Raw genomic sequence first — 24,470 nt, forward strand, 5'->3', positions numbered from 1 at the left:
CAAGATCTACTTTACCTTCTTCACAACACATACGAAAAACTCCTTCAGAATTCTTAGAACTTAATTTTCAACTGAAAATGAAGGCAGTCTGACAGCTCCCGTCTTAAACGTGAAACCAAAACCAGTAAAAATGTTCTTGTGTTGCAAAACGATCTCTCCTCTCAACTGCAATAACTAAGATCCAACACACTGCAGTTATTTTATTGTCCTCCTAATTGACTAAAGGTACCACGACTTAGGGTTTTCTTCCCTTTTTGCGCAGGGACTGGCCTTCTCCTGAAAAGGCAATAAACCGGCTTCCAGACTCATCCTGGAAAAAAGGAAAGGGGAAAAAAGGTAGTTACCTCTTTGCTCACTGCTTGTGTGTGATGAAAGCTGAACGACCGTTAGAAAGAACATTCCATCAGAGCAGCAACTGACTGTAGGCATTTCACATCCTTAATCTACATAATAACCACTTTCTTCCTGAAAATAAAACACGAGCATTTCAGTGACCTTTCAGCCACCTGAAACACGTATGCACTGGCTTTTCAACAGCAGTGGTGCTGTGAAAAATCACGTATGGAGAGAGGAACCACGAACTCAGAGAGGAGTTCTAATGTTCTTATTCAATGCAAAATTATTTACCTCTTCGACTTTCTTAACTAGTGGACGTGAGTTTCTAATGAATGTGATTCTACCGATCTTGAAGTCATAGTTGGGTATTCCTCTGGAAAAGAAGCATAAAAATACTATGAACACAGTGAGACCTATTCTATGCCTGCCAGTATCGTACCAACACTGGCTGCAAATTTCGAGTTAAACCACTGAATTATTTTTTTTAAGGTAGGCATACATTGCATGAAGTAAACAATCAGAACTGGAGCTGCTGTAGAAGCTGGGCTGTGGGCATGTTTCCACGTAGCCTGTGGTTTCCACAGGGCCATGGACACGCTTTTCCACAAGGGTTCAAGTTTTATTGTGACAGGTGTAAATGACTGAATGCCACAGGAATGACATCCCCACACACTTCCACTAAGCCTGAATTTTCTAAATTTCCTTCTAAGAAAAAAAAAAAATAAACCACACAAAAAACTGAAACAACCAACCCACAGATGGCTTGGCTTTGGTTAACCACCGGACTAAAAAAAGGTATCACTCTCCACCAAATTTTACTTTAGAGAACTGGCAGGGCTCTGTGCATCACTTGATCCAGCCCACCAGCCCAGTCTAAACCTGCTGTGTCTCCCCACTTCTAAAGAACTGGAGTTGATTGAGTCAGTTTTGGCAACGTTAACTTAGGATCTGCATCTTAAGTAGTCAGAGATATCCCAGTCAGTCTAGAATATTAACTATTTCTTTTCTAAATGCAAACTTCTGGTGAAATTAGCTTGCTTATATTGCGGGAGCTGGGGGGGAATCACACAAACTCTGCTGAAATACTGATCCTTCACTTGCTGACAACTGAATAAAATGGGCATACCTTCGAATGTCTCCTGGTTTAATTGGCGACGGACTAGGCTCAACACCTTTCTTCTTGCCATCCAGTCTGTTTCCAGAACCAGAGAACGCCTATGTACACGTAACGAGTTTTAATTTAAGTGTATCTTGTTTTTGAAAGCATACTGTCTAGGGATACTATATTCTGTAAAATCTTACTATCATTTTTAATTCTTTGATTTAGCATGTTTCTTTTTAGTACATATAATAAGCTGATGAACACCAGGTGTATGTTCCAGCCTCCTGTTTATAGGCTGCCTCTTTAAGGACAGCAAGTCATACTGTGACTGGCTGCAAGCACCACAAAAGATTCACAGACACTTGCCAGTTACCTGAGCACCGCTAAGAACAGGTACCAGTAGTTTGCAGTTGTTCAGAACAACTTTCCCTCATCATTTTACAACATTTAGAAAACAGCAGAAACAGGGGACTTACACGAAATCCGGTGTCACTCACATATCCACTATGGTCTGCTTCAACATCCTGTGAGGGACAGAACCGTTACTTCATTGTGTTCGCGTTGTGACAGACAGAACAAAAGAAAACAGCTCCACATATTTCTGACCAAACAAAACTTCAGAATAATCCATTTCTGAAATCAATAGCTAGTAAACAACCATCTCCTAAGTAACACAAGCAAAAGCATCTGGTAAGTAAGGTTTAGTCTTAAGAAATTGCTTCAAGAAAAAAAAAAATCATGTTGGAGCTCACTGTTCTATCACAAGCAAGGCTAATTTCTAGAGAATGCATTTTTGAAGAACAGAAGCTTAACTTACTGTGGTCTCTTCATGTTGTGCACTTCTTTCTGGTTCTTTGTAACCCAAAGGAGCATCAAAATCCACCTATTTAAATAAGAAGTATGAAAATAAGCATGACTGATATTTTTATTTCAATCATAAGCTTTATACTATTCCTCAAAACTCCACAATCACTCTATTTTGATCTAGACAGAATTAGAAAGAACTGAGGTTTGCTTGTTATGAAACATTTTAACTCAGAACTAAAAAGACTAAGCCTTCCAGGAATGAGTCTTAGCACATAATTGTAACGGAGCAGTAAAACAGCACCCCACAATACCACCGGAGTTTGAATCAAGACAAGGCTGTCAAATAAAACTCAGATTACAAAACATGTTGAATCTAAACATTAAATTCTAGGCACCACAGTTACCTGATGGTACATGAAGTCCAGCTCAGTACCACAGACGTGGTTACAAAGGTACATGGGGTACTCTCAAATGAGTCATCTTCCCTATCCCATCTGATTTTACCTTTTCCGCTGCATCAGAGGTGCTTGGCATACAGTACGGTCACTGAACGAGATGCCCTCTCCTTTTGGGAGGACACAGCAAAAGCAGACTCTCCATATTGGCTTTAACTTACATTCATATCGCATTCTATGATGGACACAGCTTTATCCGGTTTGGTCTCCATCACCCGAAGTTCGTAGATCTGAAACAGTCATGAATATTTTAAGATTGCATATGAAAGAGTTCAACTTTTACATTAAGAAAAGCATATCTAAACCTTTCCCTTCAGATAGCTTCAAGGAAAGTGAAATAAGTGCTCTTTAGGTTGAGGACTGGATACTGCAAGGTCTCTACAGAACTTGAGAGCAAAGATTTTCAACGTAGAAGATTGCTATATGCTGGAGCTAGAGAATCTACCTTTTACTGTACCTTGCTGCACTCCTACTGTACCTTAATCTGCATTTTTGAAAACAAATTAAGAACTTCAGATAAATTCTGTCCCTTGACTTGTAAAAACACCAACAGCACAAAAATTTATTTTCTCGTGAGTCAAAAAACAGTCTAAACAGCAGCTCAGGAGACAACTTAACTGATCTCTTTTTCTTCCAATAGAAAACCGACTACAAAATCTACTGAGATTACTTGTCAACAACACTGCACAGCTCTGTGTTGATTGTTTTAGCACCAACACCCAACAACTGAGCTTAGTCTACAACCCCAAGTGATCAAATGTGCACATGTACTGCCAAAAATAGTCATCTGTAAAATCTATTCAAAAGACATAGTCAAAGTACTCATGTAGTAACAGCCTACTGAAATACAACCTACTTTTTTACATGGGGCAGAATTTACTTCGTCAAATTGATGGTATCCAAACAGAACTTGCATGGACTTGTGTTGTATACTGTACCTTTTCATTGTAGTTGATGGCAATAACGTCCCCAGTAGTCAGACAAGCAAAGTTTCTCAATGCATTTTCTAATCTTTGGAGTATGTTAAGATGAAACATTTTCAGTGCAACAGCAAAGCTTTAAAGCTACTACATTATAAAACTCTGATCCTTGGTCTCTCAAAGGTGGTTTAAAAGTCATCAGTACTGTAGACAGCCTTTTAGTAAACATCAGGATGTACAAGTTCTTCTAAAGGACAGGCAAATTCATTGGCCTTTAAGCCAAGATTCATGCTTCTTCATGCCAGACTACATCTTGTGCCAGCAGTTTGCAACATCTCCGTACATAAGCTCTCCATCCCTTTTGTTTTCAGAAGGAGCAGTAGCAGTCATCTACTACCGGAAGAGCATGAGCCAAACCTGAAAAGCTAGCTATGCTTCCTCATTCCAATATGGGAAAAACACTTTTGTCCCTAGCTCCATAAGCAATAGGAAGGATACACAGCTTTGGGATTGGTGATGTCAAGAAAATCTGGACTCTGTGGCTGAAATTTTGAGTAAGTAGCAACTTGAAGATTAACACTCTCCACTTGTACCAGGCCTCCCTCTTCCAGCAGCAAGTTCTGCATCATCTGCAAGAATGAAAACAAAGACACAAACCACTGATGTTCCTAATTCTCTTTCCTTGCATATACTTATTTTCACCAGAGCCGCCATCTTCCCTGAAATGCACCAGTTTACCATGTTTTAACTTCAGGAAGAACAGTCAGGTGCATCTTAAAAAGCAGCCTGCTTTGCTTACTTAAGCTCTTATGGAGGAAAACCTGAGCTGTGACTGAAAGCTGTCGTAGACACATGACTAGCAAAGACACACACTTGCAGGAAACTTTCCGCCTCTTTAATATTAAACAGGAAACTCACTAATCCCACTCTTCAGGTTTTGACAGTTCAGCATGAGACAACTCACCCAGTGTGGAAGGTAACATATGCCCTCATCGGCCACAAACTCAAGCACTCCACAGTGCGTCATTCGGTCTGAATTTTTATTGGTCAACTTAAAGAGCATTGGGTATGTAATGTTAAGTCGGCCTGGTGAGAAAGGAGAAAAAAATTTTACTTGTTAAAAGCCACTAGAACATTTCTGAGGCTTTCAGAGATTGAACATTAGCAAGAGAATGGGCCAGACTATAGGAGAAGGATTCTCCTCACACCAGTAGTCCAACTCCTCAAAACTACAAATCCAGGACAGAATACAGATACAGGATACATTGCACGTAGGGCTTTAAACGCCTCTCCAACATTTCCCTAAGCTCAGAGATGAGCAGGCAGCAGGCATTAGCAGAGAAATCTATTATTGTTACGTCCTTGTGCTATTATCATTTAGCTCCCACCTCATGAATTTCAGCATGCTCTGCTTATTTTAAAAATAAAACCTGACTTAACTAATTTCTCAAAGAAACTCTCTTAAAACTAAAACTCAGAAGGGGGTGGGAAACGCCCTTAGTTCAAAAGGCCAATAAACACCATTTATACTATTGATTCAGTTATCTTTTTCCCCATTTCAAAGTTCATTTTCACTTATTTTGTCTTTAAAATAAAGTTTGCTTCAGAGGACAGCATCCAGAACAAGCAGGTTGAGATTAAGAATTTATAGATGAACTGTAACCACTATACTGAGTAGGCTATTAATAGTTGATAAACACTGATTCATGCCTCATTAGCCCAACGCTTCAGATGTCTGTACTTAAAGACAGACAAGCGTCATTATGACAGATAAAACACTTCCAAAATACATTTTCTGAACTAATTAGTCTCCTATTTTCCATTTAAGTCAGATTTTAACAGATAAGTAAAATACTGTGCTATTTGCTTATGCATTTGCTCATATTTCTAATGTTGCTATTCCAGAATATAATATTCACTTACTGAGTTGATCCAAAGCTGATGGTGGCATAATTACTGCAGAAATGAATAATAATTTAAGATTAGGAAAAGCATGACTGTACAAAGAGTACAGAACATACAATTCTATCATTCCTTTCTCTAAAATCCCCCCAAAAAAAAAAAAAAAAGATTCTAAAATCTCCTGTAAATTCATTTTTGAGCCAGAGATTTCAGCAGAACCAGTCACGACAAGTATACCTGCTAGCATGGGGGTTTCAGAACTTCATCAGAACAAAAGAGAAGACAAAGTTTTATAACACTTAGTACTAAAGAAGAAGTTTCTTAAAGGTAATTTCATTTGTTCAGGCTTATAGGTGCTCTTAAATCGATGCCAACTCAAAACAACGTAGCATTAGTCTGACAGGCTGAAAATTAAGTTGGCCAATCTATTCTCTTTGTTCAGGCTAAGTGAGGTATAACAAGCAAGGGGCGAAAAGTCCTTAATCATAAACTTCCATGGCTTACAGTGGGCCTAAGATTTTAACTAAAGACTTTAAAAAAGAAGAATGTCTTATTCTAATGCTAATAAACCAGGACTCACTCGGTAAGTTTCTTAATTACACGCTCATGCGATAAACCCCTCCCCTCCTTCCTTCTCAAAGCCCCACCCAGGGTGCTCTTCCAGCTCCAGCCACACAGCCAACAGTACAACCGCCTTTCTGCGGTCTTGGCCAAAAGCTGTATTACTTGATATCATTCACAAACACTCTTCCCACAGGTTATTAGTCAAAATAAAACAGGCACATACTCTTCCCGCCTTTCTCCACATCTGACCTGTCATTAGGTCCGGCAAGCATGGATACCGAGAAGCAGCGGTACTGAGTTGAGAAGCGGTTCTGGAAAACCCGAGGGATGGGGTGGTCAAACATATTAAAAGAGAACTAGAAGGGGGAAAAAACACACAGAAAAAAGAGCGCGTTAGCGGGTATCTCCGGCTCGCTGAAGCGTCGCAGCGCTCGCTGCAGCCTCCCGAAGTTCAGCCGAAACCAGGCTGGGAGCCGCCCGGCCGACCCCTGCCCGCTGAGGCGGCCCGGCTTCCCACACAGCTCCCGCGCTGACCGCGGAGAGCGGCGGGGAGGCGCCCAGGGGAACCAGCCGCGCCCTGCGCTGGCCTGGCAAACGGGCCCGGCCAGCGGGCACCGGCGGGGGAGCCGCCGCAGCCCCGAAGGAACGCGGGGCCCAGCCGCCCGCCCGCCCGCCGTGACCTGGCGCCTCCCCCGGCCGCCCCTCGGGCCTCACCATGACGGCGGCGCCGAGGCGCAGAGCGGCAGCACTCGGGCTCCCCACGGGAACCGGCGGGGTGCGGGGGGCCGGGCCGGTCTAGGCCGCTCTCTCGCCTGACGCGGCCCTTCCCGCCGTGGGCCCCACCTCACCGCCCCTCCCAGAGTGCCGCGCGGCGCCCACCTCCCGGGCGGCCATTTCATGTGAGGGCGGAAGGCGAGATCTCGCACCCACCTGCGTGGCCATTGCGGAGGGCTTTTCTGGCCCCTGGCCCTTGTTCAGTCACTGAGTGTTGATGCGCCCTCCCGCCATCTTCGTCAGGCTGACTGAAATGGCAAGGCCAAAAATTCGCCCTCGGCAAAGATGGCAGACATGGCAACAAAAGCCAGCACGGTGCTTCCGGCTGAGATACGCCTGGGATTGGCCAGCCGCACTCGTCGCGACTCCCTTTACCCAATGCCATTGGCGAAGACCCGGAATGGATCGGGCAGCTCGTCCAATCCGCTTTGTGAAGGAGGGACGTCCGATTTTCCATTGGCCAATGCGCCGTGGCGAGGAGACCAATGAGAAGCGGTGCTGTTTTGGCGCCTAGTTTGAGTGGGGGCGGCCCGTGGCTGCAGCTGTTTCTCCGCCGCTCTCCCGCCGCCGCCATGTTCGTCTCCGATTGCCGCCGGGAGTTTTACGAAGTGGTTGTCAGCCAGGTGCGGGCGGCGGGCCGCGACCGGGGAGCGGGTGGTGTCACCGCGGGCGTCCCGGCGGCGGGCGGAGCTGTCTCCCCTCAGACGGTTCCCGCCGCCTCACGGAGCGGAGGTGGTACCGGGGCGTCCCCGGCTCTGGCGGCGGCGGCTGAGGCGCTCCGCTCCTCTTGGGCCGCGGGGGGGCGGGGGTGCCGCGTCCCCGGGGCTGCCGGGGCCGGCGGCGGGTGTACCGAAGGCCCCCGGCCGCGCTGAGGTCAGCCCGGGTTGTAACGACACCCTCCCCGGGCCGGAGCTGCTACCGCTGCCAGGAGGCCTCGCCAGAGGTTTCAGTTACAGTTCACCTCCTTTCTCGCGAGTGCTCTGGGTTTCCTTGTGCATCTTTTGTTTAACCAAGACATCTCTAGATTTTTTTTTCTTTATATTATTTTAACCGTTTTGATGTTGTTTGCCCAGGCACTAAATCTTGGATTCTGGCTTTCTTTGAGGTTTCTCTCGCAGTCTTTCCTGTAGTAGGTCTGGTTGGTTGCTTCCATTTGTAATCCACAGTTCGCTTAACTTTGTTCAGAGTGGATGTGTACACTGAAGTGGTAAAGCTTCTGTTGGACAGCCTTTTAGTATTTCTACCTGTGAAACTGTATTGTGGATTGTGCAAATGAAAGCATTTCCTTCAACTTCTCTGCCTGTGAGCAAAATTTAAAAAACAAAAACAAAAAAACAAGCACAAAAAAAACCACCAGATAAATTGTTCGGCCTATCTGCGTACATCAAGGTTACTTCAAGAGTTGCCTTGCTCCTATATATGTTGCACGTTTTCTTTAGTCAAAGCTCTTCCAGATCCCATCATGAAAACTTAAGCCTTTCTAGACATAATGAAAATCGTTGTAGGACTGACTAGCTTTGAACCTTTAAAACTGTGCTGCTCATAGAAGTCTGAATAATTGTTTTTCCTCAAAGCAGCTAATGTATTTTGGGTATGTGGAGTTGTTTATTGTTCATATTTACAGTGATCCAAATTGGTTAATTTTGGTTGCAGTGTCCATTCAGAAGCAATCCTGTTTTGTGCTTATGATGATCTATACCTAAATGTCGTATTTTTCTGGTCTCGCAGTGATCTATGCATTTCATGTACCAGCACATTAGATTTGACACCTATGTTAATATATTAATACTGTTATTCCATGATTTTTGCAGCGTGTTCTGCTTCTTGTTGCTTCAGATGTTGATGCATTATGTGCTTGTAAAATACTCCAAGTAAGTCTTTGTTCATTATCACTGTAAGGCTAAGAGTAAAAATGTCCTGGGATCCTTTTAATAGGTTTGAACTGGGTAAAGGGTGGAAGTTTAATCTGCTGTTGCAGCTTATTTTTTCCACGAGTTATGACACTGATAACTGTTAAGTCATACTCCCAAAGTTCATGTAGATTTGTCATTTGGGATGTCTTCAAGATAAAGATTTGTATGAAATAGAATTATAGCATTGTAGAAGAGGTTGCTTCCCCTCACCTTTGCTAACAGCTGTTTGCTTAATTTCAGGCTTTGTTTCAATGTGATCATGTGCAATATACACTTGTGCCGGTATCTGGATGGCAAGAACTTGAAACTGCCTTTCTCGAGCATAAAGATCAGGTGAAATAATACTGGAAACTTTTTAAATTGCAGCTTATCATATAGACAAGCACAACTTCCCTTTCCCCAACTTAAAATGTCATCTCTTGAACTAATTATTATTTGCCTCAAAACAGTGCTTAAAATTTAACATACCGGTAACAAACTTGTCAAATTTTTTGCATCAGCTCAAACTAATGTGCTATAATTTTGATAGAGTCAAATTCAGTTTGCACACATTTTGAGATCTGAAAGGTTGTGGCATCGGGTGTTCAACATCCCTGAATTTGGTGTTTTGTCTTTTTTTTTTTTTCCCCTCCTCAGAGACATCAGATATCAAGTAAACACAAGTTTTGGCAATGATTAGTGCTTTGGAGCTTTTGTAAAGGTGTTTTCAGTCTTCTGTGTTTCCTGCTAATTGAAGTAAAAAGGATTCTTTCTTTTTTTTGTGCTTTTGTTTGCAGTTCAAGTGTTTTGTTCTTATTAATTGTGGTGCCAATGTTGACCTTCTGGAGATCTTGCAGCCTGAAGAAGACATTTTTTTTTTTGTATGTGACAGCCACAGACCTATCAATGTAGTGAATGTTTACAATGACACACAGGTAAACACTTTTATAGTAAAAATCTTCGCACAGTGTGGTGGTGTGTGGTGTAATGCCTTTCTGTGTTTTTCTGAACTGCTTACAGTGTTAGCTAGTAGGTCAGGAAGCAGTAGTAATGTACATGGTCAGAAAAAAATCTGGTTTCAGTAATAAAATATATACCGTTAGCAGTGTGATAGTTGTCAGCAGTAAGCACCTGTTAATCCTGTTGCTATAAATCAAACTGCTATAAATCAGACGATAAACATCTTCCAAAATGTAACGTGTTTTGACAGCATGATTTTAACAAGCGTAATAAAACAATAATCCTTTCAGTAATACTGTAACAAAGAAATAAGTTTTTTACTCTGATTTTGTATAAATAAGCATGGTCTTTGTATTAAGCAGCGATGTTTTTCTTATGCCAGGAATCTATCACAACCAAAATGAATTTTTAGTTTCTCTTACTAAGAATCTGAAGTATTCTCATTTGTTATTTGAAATGCGTTTTAATCACAAAATAAGATACTTTATATAAAATGCGCTTTTTTTCTTGCTAGATTAAGCTGTTGGTTAAACAAGATGATGATCTTGATGTTCCTGCTTATGATGATATCTTCAGAGATGAAGAGGATGAAGAGGAGGACTCAGAGAATGAAAGTGATGGATCAGAACCTTCAGAAAAACGTAGACGTTTTGAAGAGGTATGTTTCTGCTACTTTGTTGTGAAAAGAAGGAAAATAAAACAGTTATTATACATACCATCATAATGACATTTGAGTTTAAAAATTTTGTTCCACTAGATCACAAATTCAAGTGTAAGATTTAAAAATAATCTACTATGACCAGTAGAGTTTTACATACACAAAATGTTTATTTATCTTAACTGCACAGAAATATGTTCTCCTTATAAAAATACATATTTTGAATTTGTGCGTAATGCTGTCTTTGCGTAATCAGTGTACTGAAGAGATCTATCTCTGATTATGTGATCTGGGCTTTTCAGTCTAGCAAAACAACTTATTTAGATATAAACTTTTTTTTAATAATTATTTGAGAAGACAGACGCTCACAAATAGTTTAGAAATACTTTCTGTCTGTCCTTGCGGTAAACTAACAGAAGTATATTCTGGTAGACACAAAAAATTAAATTTGCCATAGGTTATTTGTAGCATATTTTCTATTCATGCCGCACAAGGAAGCAAAGGCATGAGGCTAGCAATATTAAGAGATAATTAAATGTAAAGACATTCTGAGATCTAATATATATTCCACATTACTTTTCTGTTAACCTTGTACATTTTTTCTGACTAATCTAGGAAGGACGCTAACTCAGCAAAGGCAGATATCAGAAATGCAGAGGAAAATCTATAAATAGTATGCATAAAAGCTAGTCTTGAATCTGTTAAGTAATTCACAAAGATCTTTTTTATTTCTTTGAGTTTTCAAGTTGATTATGCTATTTCTGGACTTTAAATATACATTGAGTGCCTCTTTTTCTGAGATTCATTAGTCAACTTTTTGTTTTTCATTGGTGTCATTTTTATGCTATAAAATGGTAGCTGGGTGTTGCTAATGTTGAGAATACTGTGTACTGGACCTTTTATTTGTGAAGACAAGCCAAATAAATGCTAATACAGAAAGATGTCATGACTTTATAAAGTGTGTTCCTTGGAAAAATACTTTGTAATAATACTTTTCTCCTTCGATGTTGTTAATAGGAATAATTCTTCCTTTTAATGAAGACTTAGTCATTAAAGTATCTGGATAGCTGCTAATCTACTAGAGTATTTTTTTTCTAGCTTTTTAACAACCAAATTAATTTACAGGATGTAATAGAGAGAACAATGAAAAGGCGACAAAGACGAGAATGGGAGGCACGCAGGTGTGTTTGACTTCTTTTTATATTGCTTGTATCTCTTTTTCTTTCTCTTATTCTTTGATTAAAATCTTGTTGAGAATGAGAAAACAATACTATGCTGCTTGATTTGCAGGCTGCTTTAGTTCTAACTTTATTCAGAAAGTGCAGAGAGGTATTTACTGCATAAAAATAAAACATTTAAATGGACAATAGATGTAATTAGTAATTTATGAATTTGAATAGCAATAGGTGCATTACTTCATTTTTAAGTAGCTGCAGTATTTTTATGTTGTCTAAATTAGGGTGAAACTTGTGCTTCTGTTTTCTTCCTTTACAATCTCACTATCGTCAATAGGAATGAACAGGAAAAAATCACATAAGAAAATGGGATTTGGGGAATAATGATTTTAAAATTTTGTCCTTTTTACTTTATGAGTACATTTCAGTGTCGTTTCCACATTGCTACTAAAATCTAATTGCCTTGCAGAAAAACAATTTCTAGCCCATTTTTCTTTGAATTACTAAAATGAAATTTAAATGTTATTTCGCAGTTCCTGGCTTATACTTTTAATTCGCTCCAACGACCAGTTCACTTAGTCAAATGTGGGGTTTTTTTCCTTTTTTTAGACAAGAAATTCTTTTTGATTATGAGCAATATGAATACCATGGGACCTCAGTAAGTATAAACTCTTGTCTGCCATAAAATACAAGGTGCCAATGTAAAGGTAGTTAGACAATAACCAGTGTTATAATTATCTAATACAAGGTTATAATCATCTAATAATACTATACGTTATAAGAATAGTGTTATATGTTTTTATTTTTGTAGCTTATTGTTGTATATAAGTCATCTATGCACAAGTAGTTTGACTTTGCAGTTTAGTGTTTTCTGGTTGTGTACATCCAATTTTACCAGTGATGAATTAGATACATCATAGAAACAATACTGGTAGACTGGCAGACAGCAGCCAAATGAGTCACAGGGGCTAATGTAATGTTAACAGTGGGGGGAAATGATAAACCAGAACTACATTTTTGTTGTTTGATATCTTTAATACTGGTATAAAAAAATTATAACTGGAATATTTTTAGGTCATGACAAAAGTATACGTCTACGCACAAAATACTGTCACAAAAATACTTTATCATGTAGGAGCTTGTTTGGCTTTCAAAGTTTTCAGGATATTTCAAACTTAACACTTAGGACATCAAACTGTTCCTTCTGTCATTTGGCCTCTTGTCTGAATATTTTTACATTTTGTTACATGCTGCTTTATATATAATGCAGGTTTGTGAAGCTGTGTAAAGTATTTTTCTTTCTACTTAGTGTCTTAGAAGGTAAGACATTGGCAGACTGTCAGACTCGAGTGAGATTTCTAGAGCTTTAGTAACATGTTAGTACTTGTCAAGTTTTACTGTGTTCTATTTGTTTAATGAAGTGAGAGTTGTGTGTTCACTTATCCTCTCTTTTTGCTTTTCCCTCATGTAGTCTGCGATGGTGATGTTTGATCTGGCATGGATAATGTCTAAAGACTTAAATGACATGTTGTGGTATGTTTCCATTATCATTTCTCATAAAGGCTACAAGCTTAATCCTGTAGTAAAGAGAAGCAAGATTTTGCAAAACTATTTGATTTCAGCATGAGGTTCCAGTTTATGTACTGTGTGGATGTATGTCTTGAATTAGAGAACACATCTCTGTGAATTAATTACAAGCTAACAATAGATTTTGCACAGAAAAAGGGGGGATGGTATATATGTGTATGACTGTTGAAAAGGGGATAATAGTATATAGCTTTGTAACATAACTTCTGGTGAACTGAATGTCTCTGACTTGTTCTGTTACATACTTAGAGGGTTAAAAATAATGTACTGTACTGGAATATTTTTTTAGTTTAACTTTTTTTTCCCCTTTTTCCCCTCCCAATTTTAGGTGGGCTATTGTTGGCCTAACAGATCAATGGGTCCAAGATAAAATCACTCAGTAAGAAAGATTTTTTAAAAATTTATCTTTCTTTTTATTTATTTATCTATCTTTTAATATTTTTTTTCAGGAGTAACTAATAGCAATTAATAGAGATCAGGAAACATGGGAATTAATAGAATACAAGATAATTAAGAAGCAGTAACATTAAATATCTTAATGACTGAATGTGATCTGATTCCTTCAAAAAATGGGAATATACATCAGAAAAAAATGTATTTTCCTTTTCTACTGTTTAGAGTTTTTAAACTAGCTTTATTTTCCACAAAATTGTAAAACAATCACTTCTGATCCAGGAAGAAATGGTATTTAATAGTAATTTATGTAAATATGAACTTGATACAGTTTCATTAAAGGAAAATGTTCTGTATCCTCCAGCTTCTTTCTGGTTTTAGTTAGAGTTTCAGATTTTCTCCTTCCCCCCCCCCCCTTATTTCCTACTGAATATCCTCAGAACTCCAGTAGTACATATGTAGACTTTAATTCATGCACTGAGGGTTTTAAGAAGATAAATGTATTAAGTAACTAATTTCATTGGTCAGTCTCTCTCTCTGCATTGGCTTTATTTTAGCTTTAATTGCTTAGGTGTATGGCTGAATATTGAAAGAACATATTGAAAGAACATTATTTAAGAAGTTGGTTTTGTTTTTTTTTTTTAAGATGTATCTGCATTTTTCATGCTGCTGACTGGCCAATGTGTAGTCTTTAGGAAGCATTTTTATGTTCTCATAATAGTACAAAAATACACAGGAAGAAAGTGAAGTAACAAATTTTATTTTGTTAAAGAATGAAGTATGTGACTGATATTGGAATCCTACAGCGTCATGTGTCTCGCCATAACCACCGGAACCAGGATGAGGAAAATTCTCTGTCAATTGATTGCATGCGAATAGCATTTGAATATGAGTATCCTTGCATAAGATGTGGGGAAAATGAACTCTACCCACTTGGTGAACCCGAGTTGAGTTTTTATCGAGGGGGGAAAAAAAAAATCACCATCTCTGCTGCTGAAAATGGAATTAAAAGAAATGGAAATTTGAATGTTTTGTTGAACATGAATCCCTCTCAGTAGCTCACGTAGCTTCAGTTCAGCTTAACCTTTCAAAATTAGTTACAACTCAGTCTTGCTCATCTTGTGTTATGTGCACTTACAGCTTCTGACTGCATCTTAGGTAGTACAGAGATGCAGTATATAAGGGCAACTGAAGACTTAGCTACCAGTTGTGGAGTTTTGTTGCTATTTGTAATGTCAAACAATATGAGTGTTTGTAATTATTTTCCATAATTCCTGTTCAGTCTGCGCCTGGCACTTTACCAGCACTGGTCTCTATATGAAAGTCTCTGTAATACTTCATATACCTCTGCTAGCCTTAAGCTTTGGTCTGTGCAAGGGCAGAAGAGGCTCCAGGAGTTTTTGGCTGACATGGGGTGAGTTCTAAAAATCTGAGTGTTGATTAAAGTATAATTTTTTCAATGAATTATGGAAAAATATCGATAATATAGCTTGTGAGTGCTCAACTAGTTATTTTTTTAAATATGATTGTGGGGCTCTGAGTAGGTTGCAGTGTCTCTGAGTTGAGTTACACAACTTGTGTCTTGGTGTATGAGGAACACTTCAGTTGCGTGCCTTTATGGAATAGTAGGTTAGTAAGTAATCTCTCACATCTGTTCTTCAATGACTAAAGAAAAAAAGAATGCAAATAAGCTTAGTCAGACTTAACTTGCTAAATTATCTAATATTAAGAAAGCCTTATGAAAGGGAGGCAAGACATTTGTTTCATCTGGCATACCTATTTTTTCCTTTTGTTTTCAGTTTGCCTTTGAAGCAAGTAAAACAGAAGTTTCATTCCATGGATGTGTCTTTGAAAGAAAATCTTCGGGAAATGATTGAAGAATCTGCAAACAAGTTTGGGTAAATTGTTTTAAATACAAATGCTTTATCTGAAAATTCTTTTCAATTAAGTTCATATATTTTTGTCTGAAGAGGATATAGCACCTTGTTTGAAAAAAGATGGGGTTTAGTTTGGCAAAGTAATATTAGGCTCATTGGAAATGTTAGGGTATGATTTCTCTTCATGTTCTTAATGTTAACATACTGAAGAGATGGCTGGTCAATATTGATAATAATGCTGATAAGGTTAATAATCTTCACTGCTTTTATCTCATTTTGCAGAATGAAGGATTTAAGAGTTCAGACCTTCAGCATTCACTTCGGCTTTAAGAACAGGTTCTCAGCAAGTGATATAGTTTATGCAACAGCTTCTCTTATGGAGAATATAGAGAAAGAGGGGCCTGAAACCACTAATTTCATTAAAGCTTTGGACAGTCTCTCCAGGTACTGAAAATATGTCTCTTCATTCTTTTACAATTCTATTTAGGGAACATGGATTACATATCTAAAAGATGCATTGATGCTTCATAAGCCATTGAAGAAGAATCAAAATATCCCTGTAAATAGTGTTTAGAGAGTCCTCACTTCTGTGTGAAAAGCTTTATTTTTACATGAAAGTTTATTTTTATTCTTTCTGTTGCAGGAGTAACCTAGACAAACTGCACCAAGGACTGGACCTGGCCAAAAAGCAGTTGCGTGCCATTCAGCAGACAGTAGCCAGCTGTATTTGCACCAACCTTGTAATTTCTCAGGGGCCTTTTCTCTACTGCTCACTCATGGAGGTCAGAATTCTAGTTTTTGGCTGTCTTGTAGCTGAATAACTGTTCCCCTAACTGTTTGACTCAATAATCCAGTGCTGGTGAAACACTGGAACAGATTGCTCAGACAAGTAGTGGAGGCCCTGCCTCTGGAAACATTCAAGGCCAGTTTGGATGGCACTCTGAGCAGCCTGGACTAGTTGAAATATCCCTGCCCTCTGCGGGGGGGTTGGACTAGATGACCTCTAAAGGTCCCTTCCACCCCAAAGCATTCTGTGATTCTATGGTTCGACAAGAATAACTCTGTTGGAAAGAACCTGTTCATCTATACTGTACTGTCCTCTGATGGGTCAATATTGACATCTACTCTGAACTTCCCAAAGGAAGAATCAGTCCTCTCAAAGTGGGGAGGGCTTCATATTGAAGTCAAGTGGGTGAAATCAAACTCCTGTATCATAATGGTTCTTGTTAGTGTTCTTTGATCCACACAAAGCTTTTAGACTTGTCAGTAGATATCAGAATTACGTAAGTGGAAGAATCATCTTGGATTGTAATTTAAACAGTTCTTATTTTCCTAGGGTACACCAGACGTGAAGCTGTTTTCCAAACCAGTATCTCTGTGCCTGCTTAGTAAATATTTACTCAAATCATTTATTTGCTCTGTAAGTAAATCAAAAGCTTTTGACTAACTAACTTCTGGCCTGTGTAGTTGTTATTGTTCTGTTGGATACTTGCAGTGGATTATTAAAAACATATTAAAATCTTAATAATGTCTTTCTGCTAATTGGTTGGCTAATTTAAGCATATCTATGAATGCTGCTCTAGGAAAGGTATCTGCCTGGGAGGCTTCTTAGCATTACAAAGAGTTTTCACTACTAAGGTACAATCTAAAATCTTTGTGTAATTTTGTAAGTTTTGAGGGAGCATATCACTAAATATGTACTTTGAAAAGTTAACCTGACACCAAAACAAAGCAATATTGCAGGACTGATACTTGTTATCTAAAGATTTCTGTGTCTGTTTAATAAAATTCTCTGATTTTTACAACCAATGTAACTGAAATTAAATTGCATTTATCTTTTGAGCTATTAGTTACACAATTCAGATTAAAATCAGGTTTTAAGTTTGAGAACTGTCTTCATAGTGAGCACTTGCTAATTTGTAAATGAAATTTATGATGGTCCATCCTTGTCAGATTGCATCGGTCTGTTCTCATATTGAAAGTTAGACATGGTGAATAACTAGTCTGCCACTAGAAGCAGGACAGTGTTTTAAAAACCTGCTGCAAAACGTTTATCTTAAGAACAAAACACTTTAAACTTCTGTTTCTTTTACTTAAGTGTCAAAAAAATGTTAAAATCTTCATAATTATTTTGGGGTTTAATTAAATTACAAAATTTCTTAAAGTTACAGCTTACTGCTGTAAAACAATATGACAGGGGAAAATAATTTCTAGTGAAAACTGTTTGTCAATGTTTTATCTGTTGTTTCTCAGTGTAAAATTATTAATACAAAAAATTAAGCCCAGTCCAAGTTTTTAGATACCCATATCTGCAATTTTTTTGTTGTCTTTTTTAGAGTTTTTTTCCTTTGCTGTAAATCATGTCTTGTGTGTCTATATGATTTCTGTTTTAAAATGAAATCCAGGATTGGAGAACTAAAATTTCTATTCATCCTTAAAGTGACATTTACTGTAAGAAAGAAGGGGATTAAGATATTGTGTAAAGAAACCACTTTCTGTTGAACTGCATTATGGCTGTATCCTGAGATGCATTATTTGTAATACTAGCTCACATAGAGAGCTGAAACTGAATTGTTTCCTGAGTTTTGTCTAACAAAGAGGCCTTCTGCCTTCCAGACAAAAAATAAGCGTTGTAAATTGCTGCCACTTATAATGGCTGCACCAATGGACGTTGAACAGGGAACTGTGATCATGGTGGGAATTCCTCCGGAGACAGAAAGCTCGGACAAAAAAAAGTAAGTATATTGTTTAGAAGTTCTTACTAAAGGTTATCTACAGACTTTTCCTGTCTCTGAAGCAAATACATCTTTTCTGTACCTATGTAACATTGAATATGTTGAATTGTATCCTTCTTAAAAAGACACTTTTTGCCTATGGTATGCATGAGATACTTTAAGAGGATACAGATGTTCCCCAGCTTCCTTGCAAGTTTTATTTTTTTCCCCTCCCTCTTAACTATATCTTAAGAGGGAGATAGTTCACTGTATGACCCATGACTTCATTTATTAAAGCCTGCAGTGTTACAATCTTTGCACTTGAATAAGTGAGGTGTATGTTGAATGCACGGCACCTGAAAAATATCTGGAAGACATTTTCAACTCTGCAAGGAAAAAATTCCATACCTCTACCGTAGTAAGTATATACTTTTCTGTAATGCTCATTTGTATTTTTGTTCATGTTCTAGCTTTTTTGGAAGAGCATTTGAGAAAGCTGCGGACAGTACCAATTCAAGGACTTTACACAACCATTTTGACATGTCAAGTGAGTAACGCTGCCGGTCACTGCTCTCATTCACCAAACGGTCCTGTAGGGGTCAGTGTTTACGCAGACTCCATAAAGCACCGTGACAGCAGACCGCATACTCATTTGTGTATGTCTTGGGTGCAAACAGTAAGGGTGTGTATGTGATACACCATTCCTGAGCCAAGTATAAACACAAACTGCGTTATTTGTCAGTCTTTTTCTAAATGCTGTCTTGTGCAGAAATTATTAACTACTAAGCAGAGGCTTGCGTATCTTTTTGAGACAATCTATGTTTTGCATGGAGTAATGATTTTCATATGTACACTTCAGTTTAAAATCTATGAGGTTATCTGTGAGGATTTTCATATTTAGCAGCTAAACCAAGTATGGTACTGATGTTATGAGATGCATTCCTTATTGTCTATTTGAAAAATGAGGTACTTATGCAATGAGATTTGCCTGTCTTTGTATATGCTTACAAAAGAGACAGTTTATAATAATACGTACTTATGTTGAACATACAAAGAAACATTCCTAGATTTAAAAAAGTGGCAGCTGTATCCTGTAGTGAGCACCTAGAAATCGGACTTTGCTGAAATCTAAGAGCAAAATAAACAATGTGCTTTGCATTTTGTCCAAATAAAAGAGTTTCTCTTTTTACTTCTTAAAGTTGATTAAGAATATAAATAAGTATACTTGGAATTAATATTCTTCAAGTGTGACATCTAGTATATCTTTGTTATTTGCATCTTGTAATAAAATATTTCATATTTTAGTAATTGAATTGAAAACAGAAGACCGGAGCAAATTTCTGGATGCACTCATTTCTCTCTTGTCCTAATGGTAAGACAGCGTAAGGAGAATTAATTACAAATCAAGTTAGACTTTCGTATATTATCTGTAGAATGTGCTAAGAAAATGTGGCAACTTCTAGTGAAAATATAAATTAAAGATAACAGTTTCTTAAAAAGACAATTCTTTTTCTTTTTGGGAGGAGGCAAGCAATGTACAAGCAGGGTTTTTTCAATTCCCCTTCTTTCCTCCAGTTAAGAGATTAATTTAAGTTTTGTCATCCAGAAGCCTCTCTTCCTTTGTTCTTAACTTTTTTGGCTTTCTAACTTCTGCTGGAAAAGGAGCAGTCGTTCGTGTTGTGAAAGAAATTGAGATATTAGCTAATTGTAGTTGATACTCTGTTAGTGACATTAATTATGATGGCTTGTTTGAGCTCAGGATGGAATCTTGGCCATAGCAATGCCATTCTTGGCTTTGATGTTAATGTAGAACTTGCGTTTTTCTTTCACAGTGTTAAGGTTGTAGCCTATGTTAGGGTGTAGTTTTTTATCTAGAGTAAAGATGGGGCTATAAGACTTCATTCGTAGTTGTGACTATTAGCTGCACCTTAGTTCAAAGTCTTCTTTAAAGCTACTTTACGGCAAGACACTTAGATCTGATGAAACTGTCAAATTGTTGCAATTTTCTTCAAATATTCACTTCTTTTCAATGATGAACTATTTATATCAGTTTGTCTGTACATTTATTCTGCAGTGATGGGTGGGGATAGCTTGCTTTCTTCCAGAGAAGCAGCCAGATTCTTTTTGTAAAGTCTGCTCAGACAACTTGTAAGACTTGCATATAAAGTACCTCATAGATTTTTCATGCCTAGATAAAGATTTGGTCTTCAGTATTAACATGTCAAGTGATCTCACAAGATTTTCTTTATGGTATATATATGGAAGCAAAGGAGTAAGATGACTTTAACAACAGTTTGTGAATGTTGGTAGTCCTAGCCAAATGACAATATGACTTACCTTTTTTCAATGGGTATCAAAACTACCATTTTTGTTTTCTTCTGTTTACTCAGAAGTTTGAAACAGTGGGTCAATAGCTCCACTTGTTGTTCGTTGGACAGCATAGTCATGCATGACTTCCAAGATTTCTATGTCTGTTTTGTTCTTTCTTTACACTCCAACTTGTGTTGACCAATTGTTTCAGTTTGTATTCTGCCCTTTGTACACAGTGGTGCTTTTTGACTCCTTGTGCTGGAAGCTGAGGATCAGATGTGCTGAAATTATTTTGGATGATCCAAGGTTCATGGTGCTGCGATTTTGACATATCATCTTGCTTTATCTTAAATGTACTGGTACAGGCCTGGACTGTTGTTTTTATGCCTCTTGGGAGATCAGAAGGATTTTAACCCTGGCACACAGATATTGAACACTGCTTCTTTGTAAGGATCTCATCCTCGTAATGGCAAAAGGTGTCAGCTAGGAGCATTTGAAAACTGGACTTCTATTTGTCAAACCTACTTTTGTTAAGACGTGCTCCTGTGATGTTTAGTTGTTGGCTAATAACAAAAAAATATGTTTTGAAGAAGTTCCATATTTATATTGCCATTCAAATGTTCTTTTAATGTTGTCTTGAATGCTTTTTTTATTATTTTTGGGGGGGGGGGGGGGGTTAGAAGAAACTTTTTGAAACTCCCCTTGAATTTATGCAATGTTGAAGCTGGTTTTAGTACTATCAAGTTGAGGTCTTGTACTTTAATTGAAATAACTGTTTTGTGACACAAGTTTTAAGATTTTTAAGGGCTTTTAAAATCCAAGTACTGAGTAACTGCCAAACACCGAATGAAAAATCTGGGGAATTCTAGTGTCAGTAAAGCATTTGTAGTCATGCATCGTGATACTGTATTGTCACTTGTAGCTTGGCTTTGGGAATGACTTTCCTGGAAAGTCTAGAAGAATATGACACTTGTGTGTAGGTTGCAGCATTATAAATACTAGCTCAATCCTGTTCTGTAACAGAAGTTTCATTTCATTTCGGTCATATGAATTGGTATTGCTTGTCAGACTTATCCTGCTGTGCATTGGGTGGGTATGTATACGTGTATGTTTGGAATACTTTTTCTTCTTTGCAATGTTTTCTGGAATTCCATGCTACTTCAATATTTTCATGTAGTATAATGAATATGTAAAGGTTATGTGTCATTACATCACACTTTGTACATACTTCTAATGCCGTTTAATTTAATATTAAATGTGATTTAAATGTAGCTATCAGAAAGCTAATTAAACTATATATTTTTATTCAAAGGTGATTCTTTTTTCCAATGTTGTCATCTTATCTGAACACTAAAATCCCCATCCCAAGCTGCAATGGCCAAAAAGCTGTGCTTCCTAAGATAAAATATAATGCCACCTTTCGGTTTTACATGTTTACTAGGTAGTATTTGCAACAAATAATATCCCTCCTTGCCAGCACACTTTGGCCTTTTCCTGTACACAGAATACAGTATTTTTATCACATTTCTGAAGTAGATTACTGTCTCTGGAAATGGCAATACACAAGTTTATGTTGTTTTTTGAACATCGATACCAGTGCCAAGCCATAATTACAATGTAAAAGCTAGGAGTCTATGTGACATTATGCACACTTCTATTTTCACTTTATCTTTCTGTTGCAAACTACTGAGTCAAGTGAATTTCTTAAATTTATCTTAAACTTATATATCACAAAAGAGTCGCTGCCATTTCCACAGCACTAAATGACTATAACTTTAGTTCAGCCCTATCATGTGTTTCAGTGTGTGAGACCACATTCATGTATATGAAATGAATAATATGTGTTGGGTAAAACTGAATTTTTACTTGCATAGTCTGCTTGCTCAGTAAATGCATAAAACGTCTTGCATGTCCTGGATCTCTGACTCATGGTTCAGTGGCCACCTATCAGGAAATCCTCAACAAACAACTAAATTTCCCATTTTCTCCCTGTACAAAACCTTTAGACAGGGGAAAAAAAGTGTTGTGAGGAAGGCATCAAAAAGCATGGGCATGTAACTTCTCAGTTTAATTACTGTCTCTGTCTATAGTTACATTTATTGCAATGTTTTCAATACGTGGAATAGTTCTGATGGGTACCATAGCAAGCTATTACCTCTATCTTCCTGTTTAGGGTTTTGGTTTTCCTGTTTTTTCCTCCACCCTCCCATTAGAAGCTCTGTGTGAACCCCTTCGTATCACCTCACCATTTCTTTTATTGCAGTTGTATCCCCTGTCCCTCTCCCGGAACTTCATGTAATTACTCTATTCCCCTTTCAGGACATGTTTGTGTTCTACTGCTACCACCTTTCCCTGCTGTTGCGATAACTACAGATCTTGCCTTGCAATGTAGAAGGAAGTTGGAGGGGGGGAGTGTTTGTGTGTTTGTTTTAGTAGGTGACTGTCATGTCTTGGAAAATGGACGAATTTTCCGGTGGGTGCGCCCTTTAACTTCAGCGTATGGAGTCATGCTGGGAAGATGAGAAATGGGAGCTAATTCTTATGCTGGGATGTGTTGGTAATTACCTACTAGCAGGTTCTTCAGCCTCCAGACAGACGTTTAAGCTTGAAGCTGTGGCTATATCACATGGAGAATAAGCTTCTCTTGGCCCTTGTTTATTGCTTTTTGGGGGATTTGGGGTTTTTTAAGGTTCTAGTTTTCCCAAGATCTACTGGAGGTGCCAAGAATGCATTTGCAAATTTTAGAAATGATCAGCTGCTGAACTGATGCCAAGGCCATCCAAATGTGGCCCAAAATCAGTCAGGAATGCTGAATGCTGCTTAAAAAGTTATTACATCTATGTGAATATCTGCCAATAGATATAACTTTTCCATGTCAACGTTTTACAATATGTAAAACAGTATCAGACACTGCATACATAGTGTATTCTGTGCTATAGAGTTTGTAGATAAATATGTTAATATTGCTTGGAGAATCATTGTACAGGAAGATCGAAAATTGTGGAGTCCTGTGTATGGATACAGAAGTAGCTCAGTTCAACAGCAGTAAATTGGTGGTTTGAATGGCTCGTTGAAACTCTGTTGTGCAGGTCAGTTAAAATGGTTGCTTCTTACAGTTAAGCGTTGGGCAGAGACTCCATGCCAAGAACTCTTGACATCTCTTCATGAAGAGATTATTGTGCTTTTGATTCATTTGTACAAACAGAAAATGTGGGTCTAATGAGTCATTTTATAACAACTAGTTAGAGCACTAAGAAATCAGCTTACCCTCTTAGATGTATGGTGACATTCCACCTAGCCATGCCTGAATACAAATAGAAACATTCCCTAAGGATTATATTCGAGCTGCAGTAACTCTTTTTTCTCCATTGTGTTTGCTTGCTGTAATACTACCCTCATAAATCAGCTCTTTAATTTATTTCTTCTGCTACTAATCTTTTTTAGAGAACAATAAGTGTGAAACAAGTCTTTAAAAATGTTTTAGATTTTTAAGAAAATAAAATAATGAAAATCTTTGAATACCAAAGTACTGAAGTATCTGAACAAGCTGACTAAAATACACCATTCCTGCACAGTGATTCATGGCCGTTTTCTTTCTGGGGTCATGAATTTAGACATAATTGAAATTGCACAGTAAGGACCTCATTTGATTGGAATTAAAGTGAATCCCTTTCCCCAGAAGAATCATAGTGACTTCATACACTTGTATTTAGCAACATCAAGGTTGCATAGTGGGTGAGAATTAATTCTTGCTTCCTTTACTGTTTCTCTTAAGAAAAAAATGAAGAAGTATTATAGCTTTCTTGTATGAATGAGCCTCTGGGTCTACACCACTTTAAACATAGTGTTAATCACTATGATGGCAGACCAGCAGGCCATTTAATCAGCATCTTGACCTGTAGAATGTCAAAGTGCTAGGAAGGAGTGTAGAAAGAATGCAATTGCCTGCGATGCTTCCTTCCACATACAAACACAAGTACTCTCCCAGTCCTCCTAGTCAAAGACATCCTGAACCAGGTGGGGTTTCTGTGTATTTGGAAACTG

General features: G+C 38.1%; 2 protein-coding genes across 5 annotated transcripts; one reads left to right on the plus strand and one right to left on the minus strand.

The window, feature by feature from the left end:
- Window positions 1-175: 175 nt before the first annotated feature.
- UFD1 (ubiquitin recognition factor in ER associated degradation 1) lies at window positions 176-7,125 on the minus strand. 3 transcript variants are annotated; one of them, XM_075434875.1, is made up of 12 exons: window positions 7,017-7,125; window positions 6,310-6,442; window positions 5,544-5,576; window positions 4,585-4,706; window positions 4,119-4,249; window positions 3,639-3,711; window positions 2,862-2,930; window positions 2,256-2,321; window positions 1,915-1,962; window positions 1,463-1,551; window positions 628-709; window positions 176-310 (listed from the first exon to the last, which is right to left on the minus strand). In XM_075434875.1, the coding sequence occupies exons 1-12, from the start codon at window positions 7,026-7,028 to the stop codon at window positions 236-238; spliced, it is 933 nt and encodes a 310-aa protein (XP_075290990.1). In that variant the 5' UTR covers window positions 7,029-7,125; the 3' UTR covers window positions 176-235. The 3 variants fall into 3 exon arrangements, with proteins under 3 accessions (XP_075290990.1, XP_075290991.1, XP_075290992.1); XM_075434876.1 differs by lacking the exon at window positions 7,017-7,125 and adding an exon at window positions 6,801-6,890; XM_075434877.1 differs by lacking the exon at window positions 7,017-7,125 and having other exon boundaries at window positions 6,336-6,419.
- A 284-nt stretch (window positions 7,126-7,409) lies between these two features.
- Window positions 7,410-19,486, plus strand: CDC45 (cell division cycle 45). 2 transcript variants are annotated; one of them, XM_075434675.1, is made up of 18 exons: window positions 7,410-7,483; window positions 8,672-8,731; window positions 9,014-9,106; window positions 9,550-9,687; window positions 10,227-10,370; window positions 11,496-11,551; window positions 12,155-12,203; window positions 13,017-13,078; window positions 13,461-13,511; window positions 14,298-14,417; window positions 14,808-14,939; window positions 15,325-15,423; window positions 15,685-15,846; window positions 16,046-16,184; window positions 16,739-16,822; window positions 18,019-18,137; window positions 18,587-18,663; window positions 19,422-19,486. In XM_075434675.1, exons 1-18 carry the CDS (start codon window positions 7,433-7,435, stop codon window positions 19,484-19,486), a joined length of 1,701 nt encoding a protein of 566 aa, XP_075290790.1. In that variant the 5' UTR covers window positions 7,410-7,432. The 2 variants fall into 2 exon arrangements, with proteins under 2 accessions (XP_075290790.1, XP_075290791.1); XM_075434676.1 differs by lacking the exon at window positions 9,550-9,687 and having other exon boundaries at window positions 7,433-7,483.
- Window positions 19,487-24,470: the final 4,984 nt, after the last annotated feature.

The sequence above is a fragment of the Opisthocomus hoazin genome, chromosome 13, assembly GCF_030867145.1.
Source record: "Opisthocomus hoazin isolate bOpiHoa1 chromosome 13, bOpiHoa1.hap1, whole genome shotgun sequence".
Taxonomy (NCBI): domain Eukaryota; kingdom Metazoa; phylum Chordata; class Aves; order Opisthocomiformes; family Opisthocomidae; genus Opisthocomus; species Opisthocomus hoazin.

Coding starts and splice junctions, on each gene's coding strand:
- UFD1 (XM_075434875.1), bottom strand. Junction 5,577..6,309: donor TGTGGAGAAAGGCGGGAAGA/GTATGTGCCTGT, acceptor TCATTTCTGCAG/TAATTATGCCACCATCAGCT. Junction 311..627: donor TAGTTAAGAAAGTCGAAGAG/GTAAATAATTTT, acceptor CCTTTTTTCCAG/GATGAGTCTGGAAGCCGGTT.
- CDC45 (XM_075434675.1), top strand. CDS start 7,433: ATGTTCGTCTCCGATTGCCGCCGGGAGTTTTACGAAGTGGTTGTCAGC. Junction 10,371..11,495: donor AACGTAGACGTTTTGAAGAG/GTATGTTTCTGC, acceptor ATTAATTTACAG/GATGTAATAGAGAGAACAAT. Junction 15,847..16,045: donor GCTTTGGACAGTCTCTCCAG/GTACTGAAAATA, acceptor TTTCTGTTGCAG/GAGTAACCTAGACAAACTGC.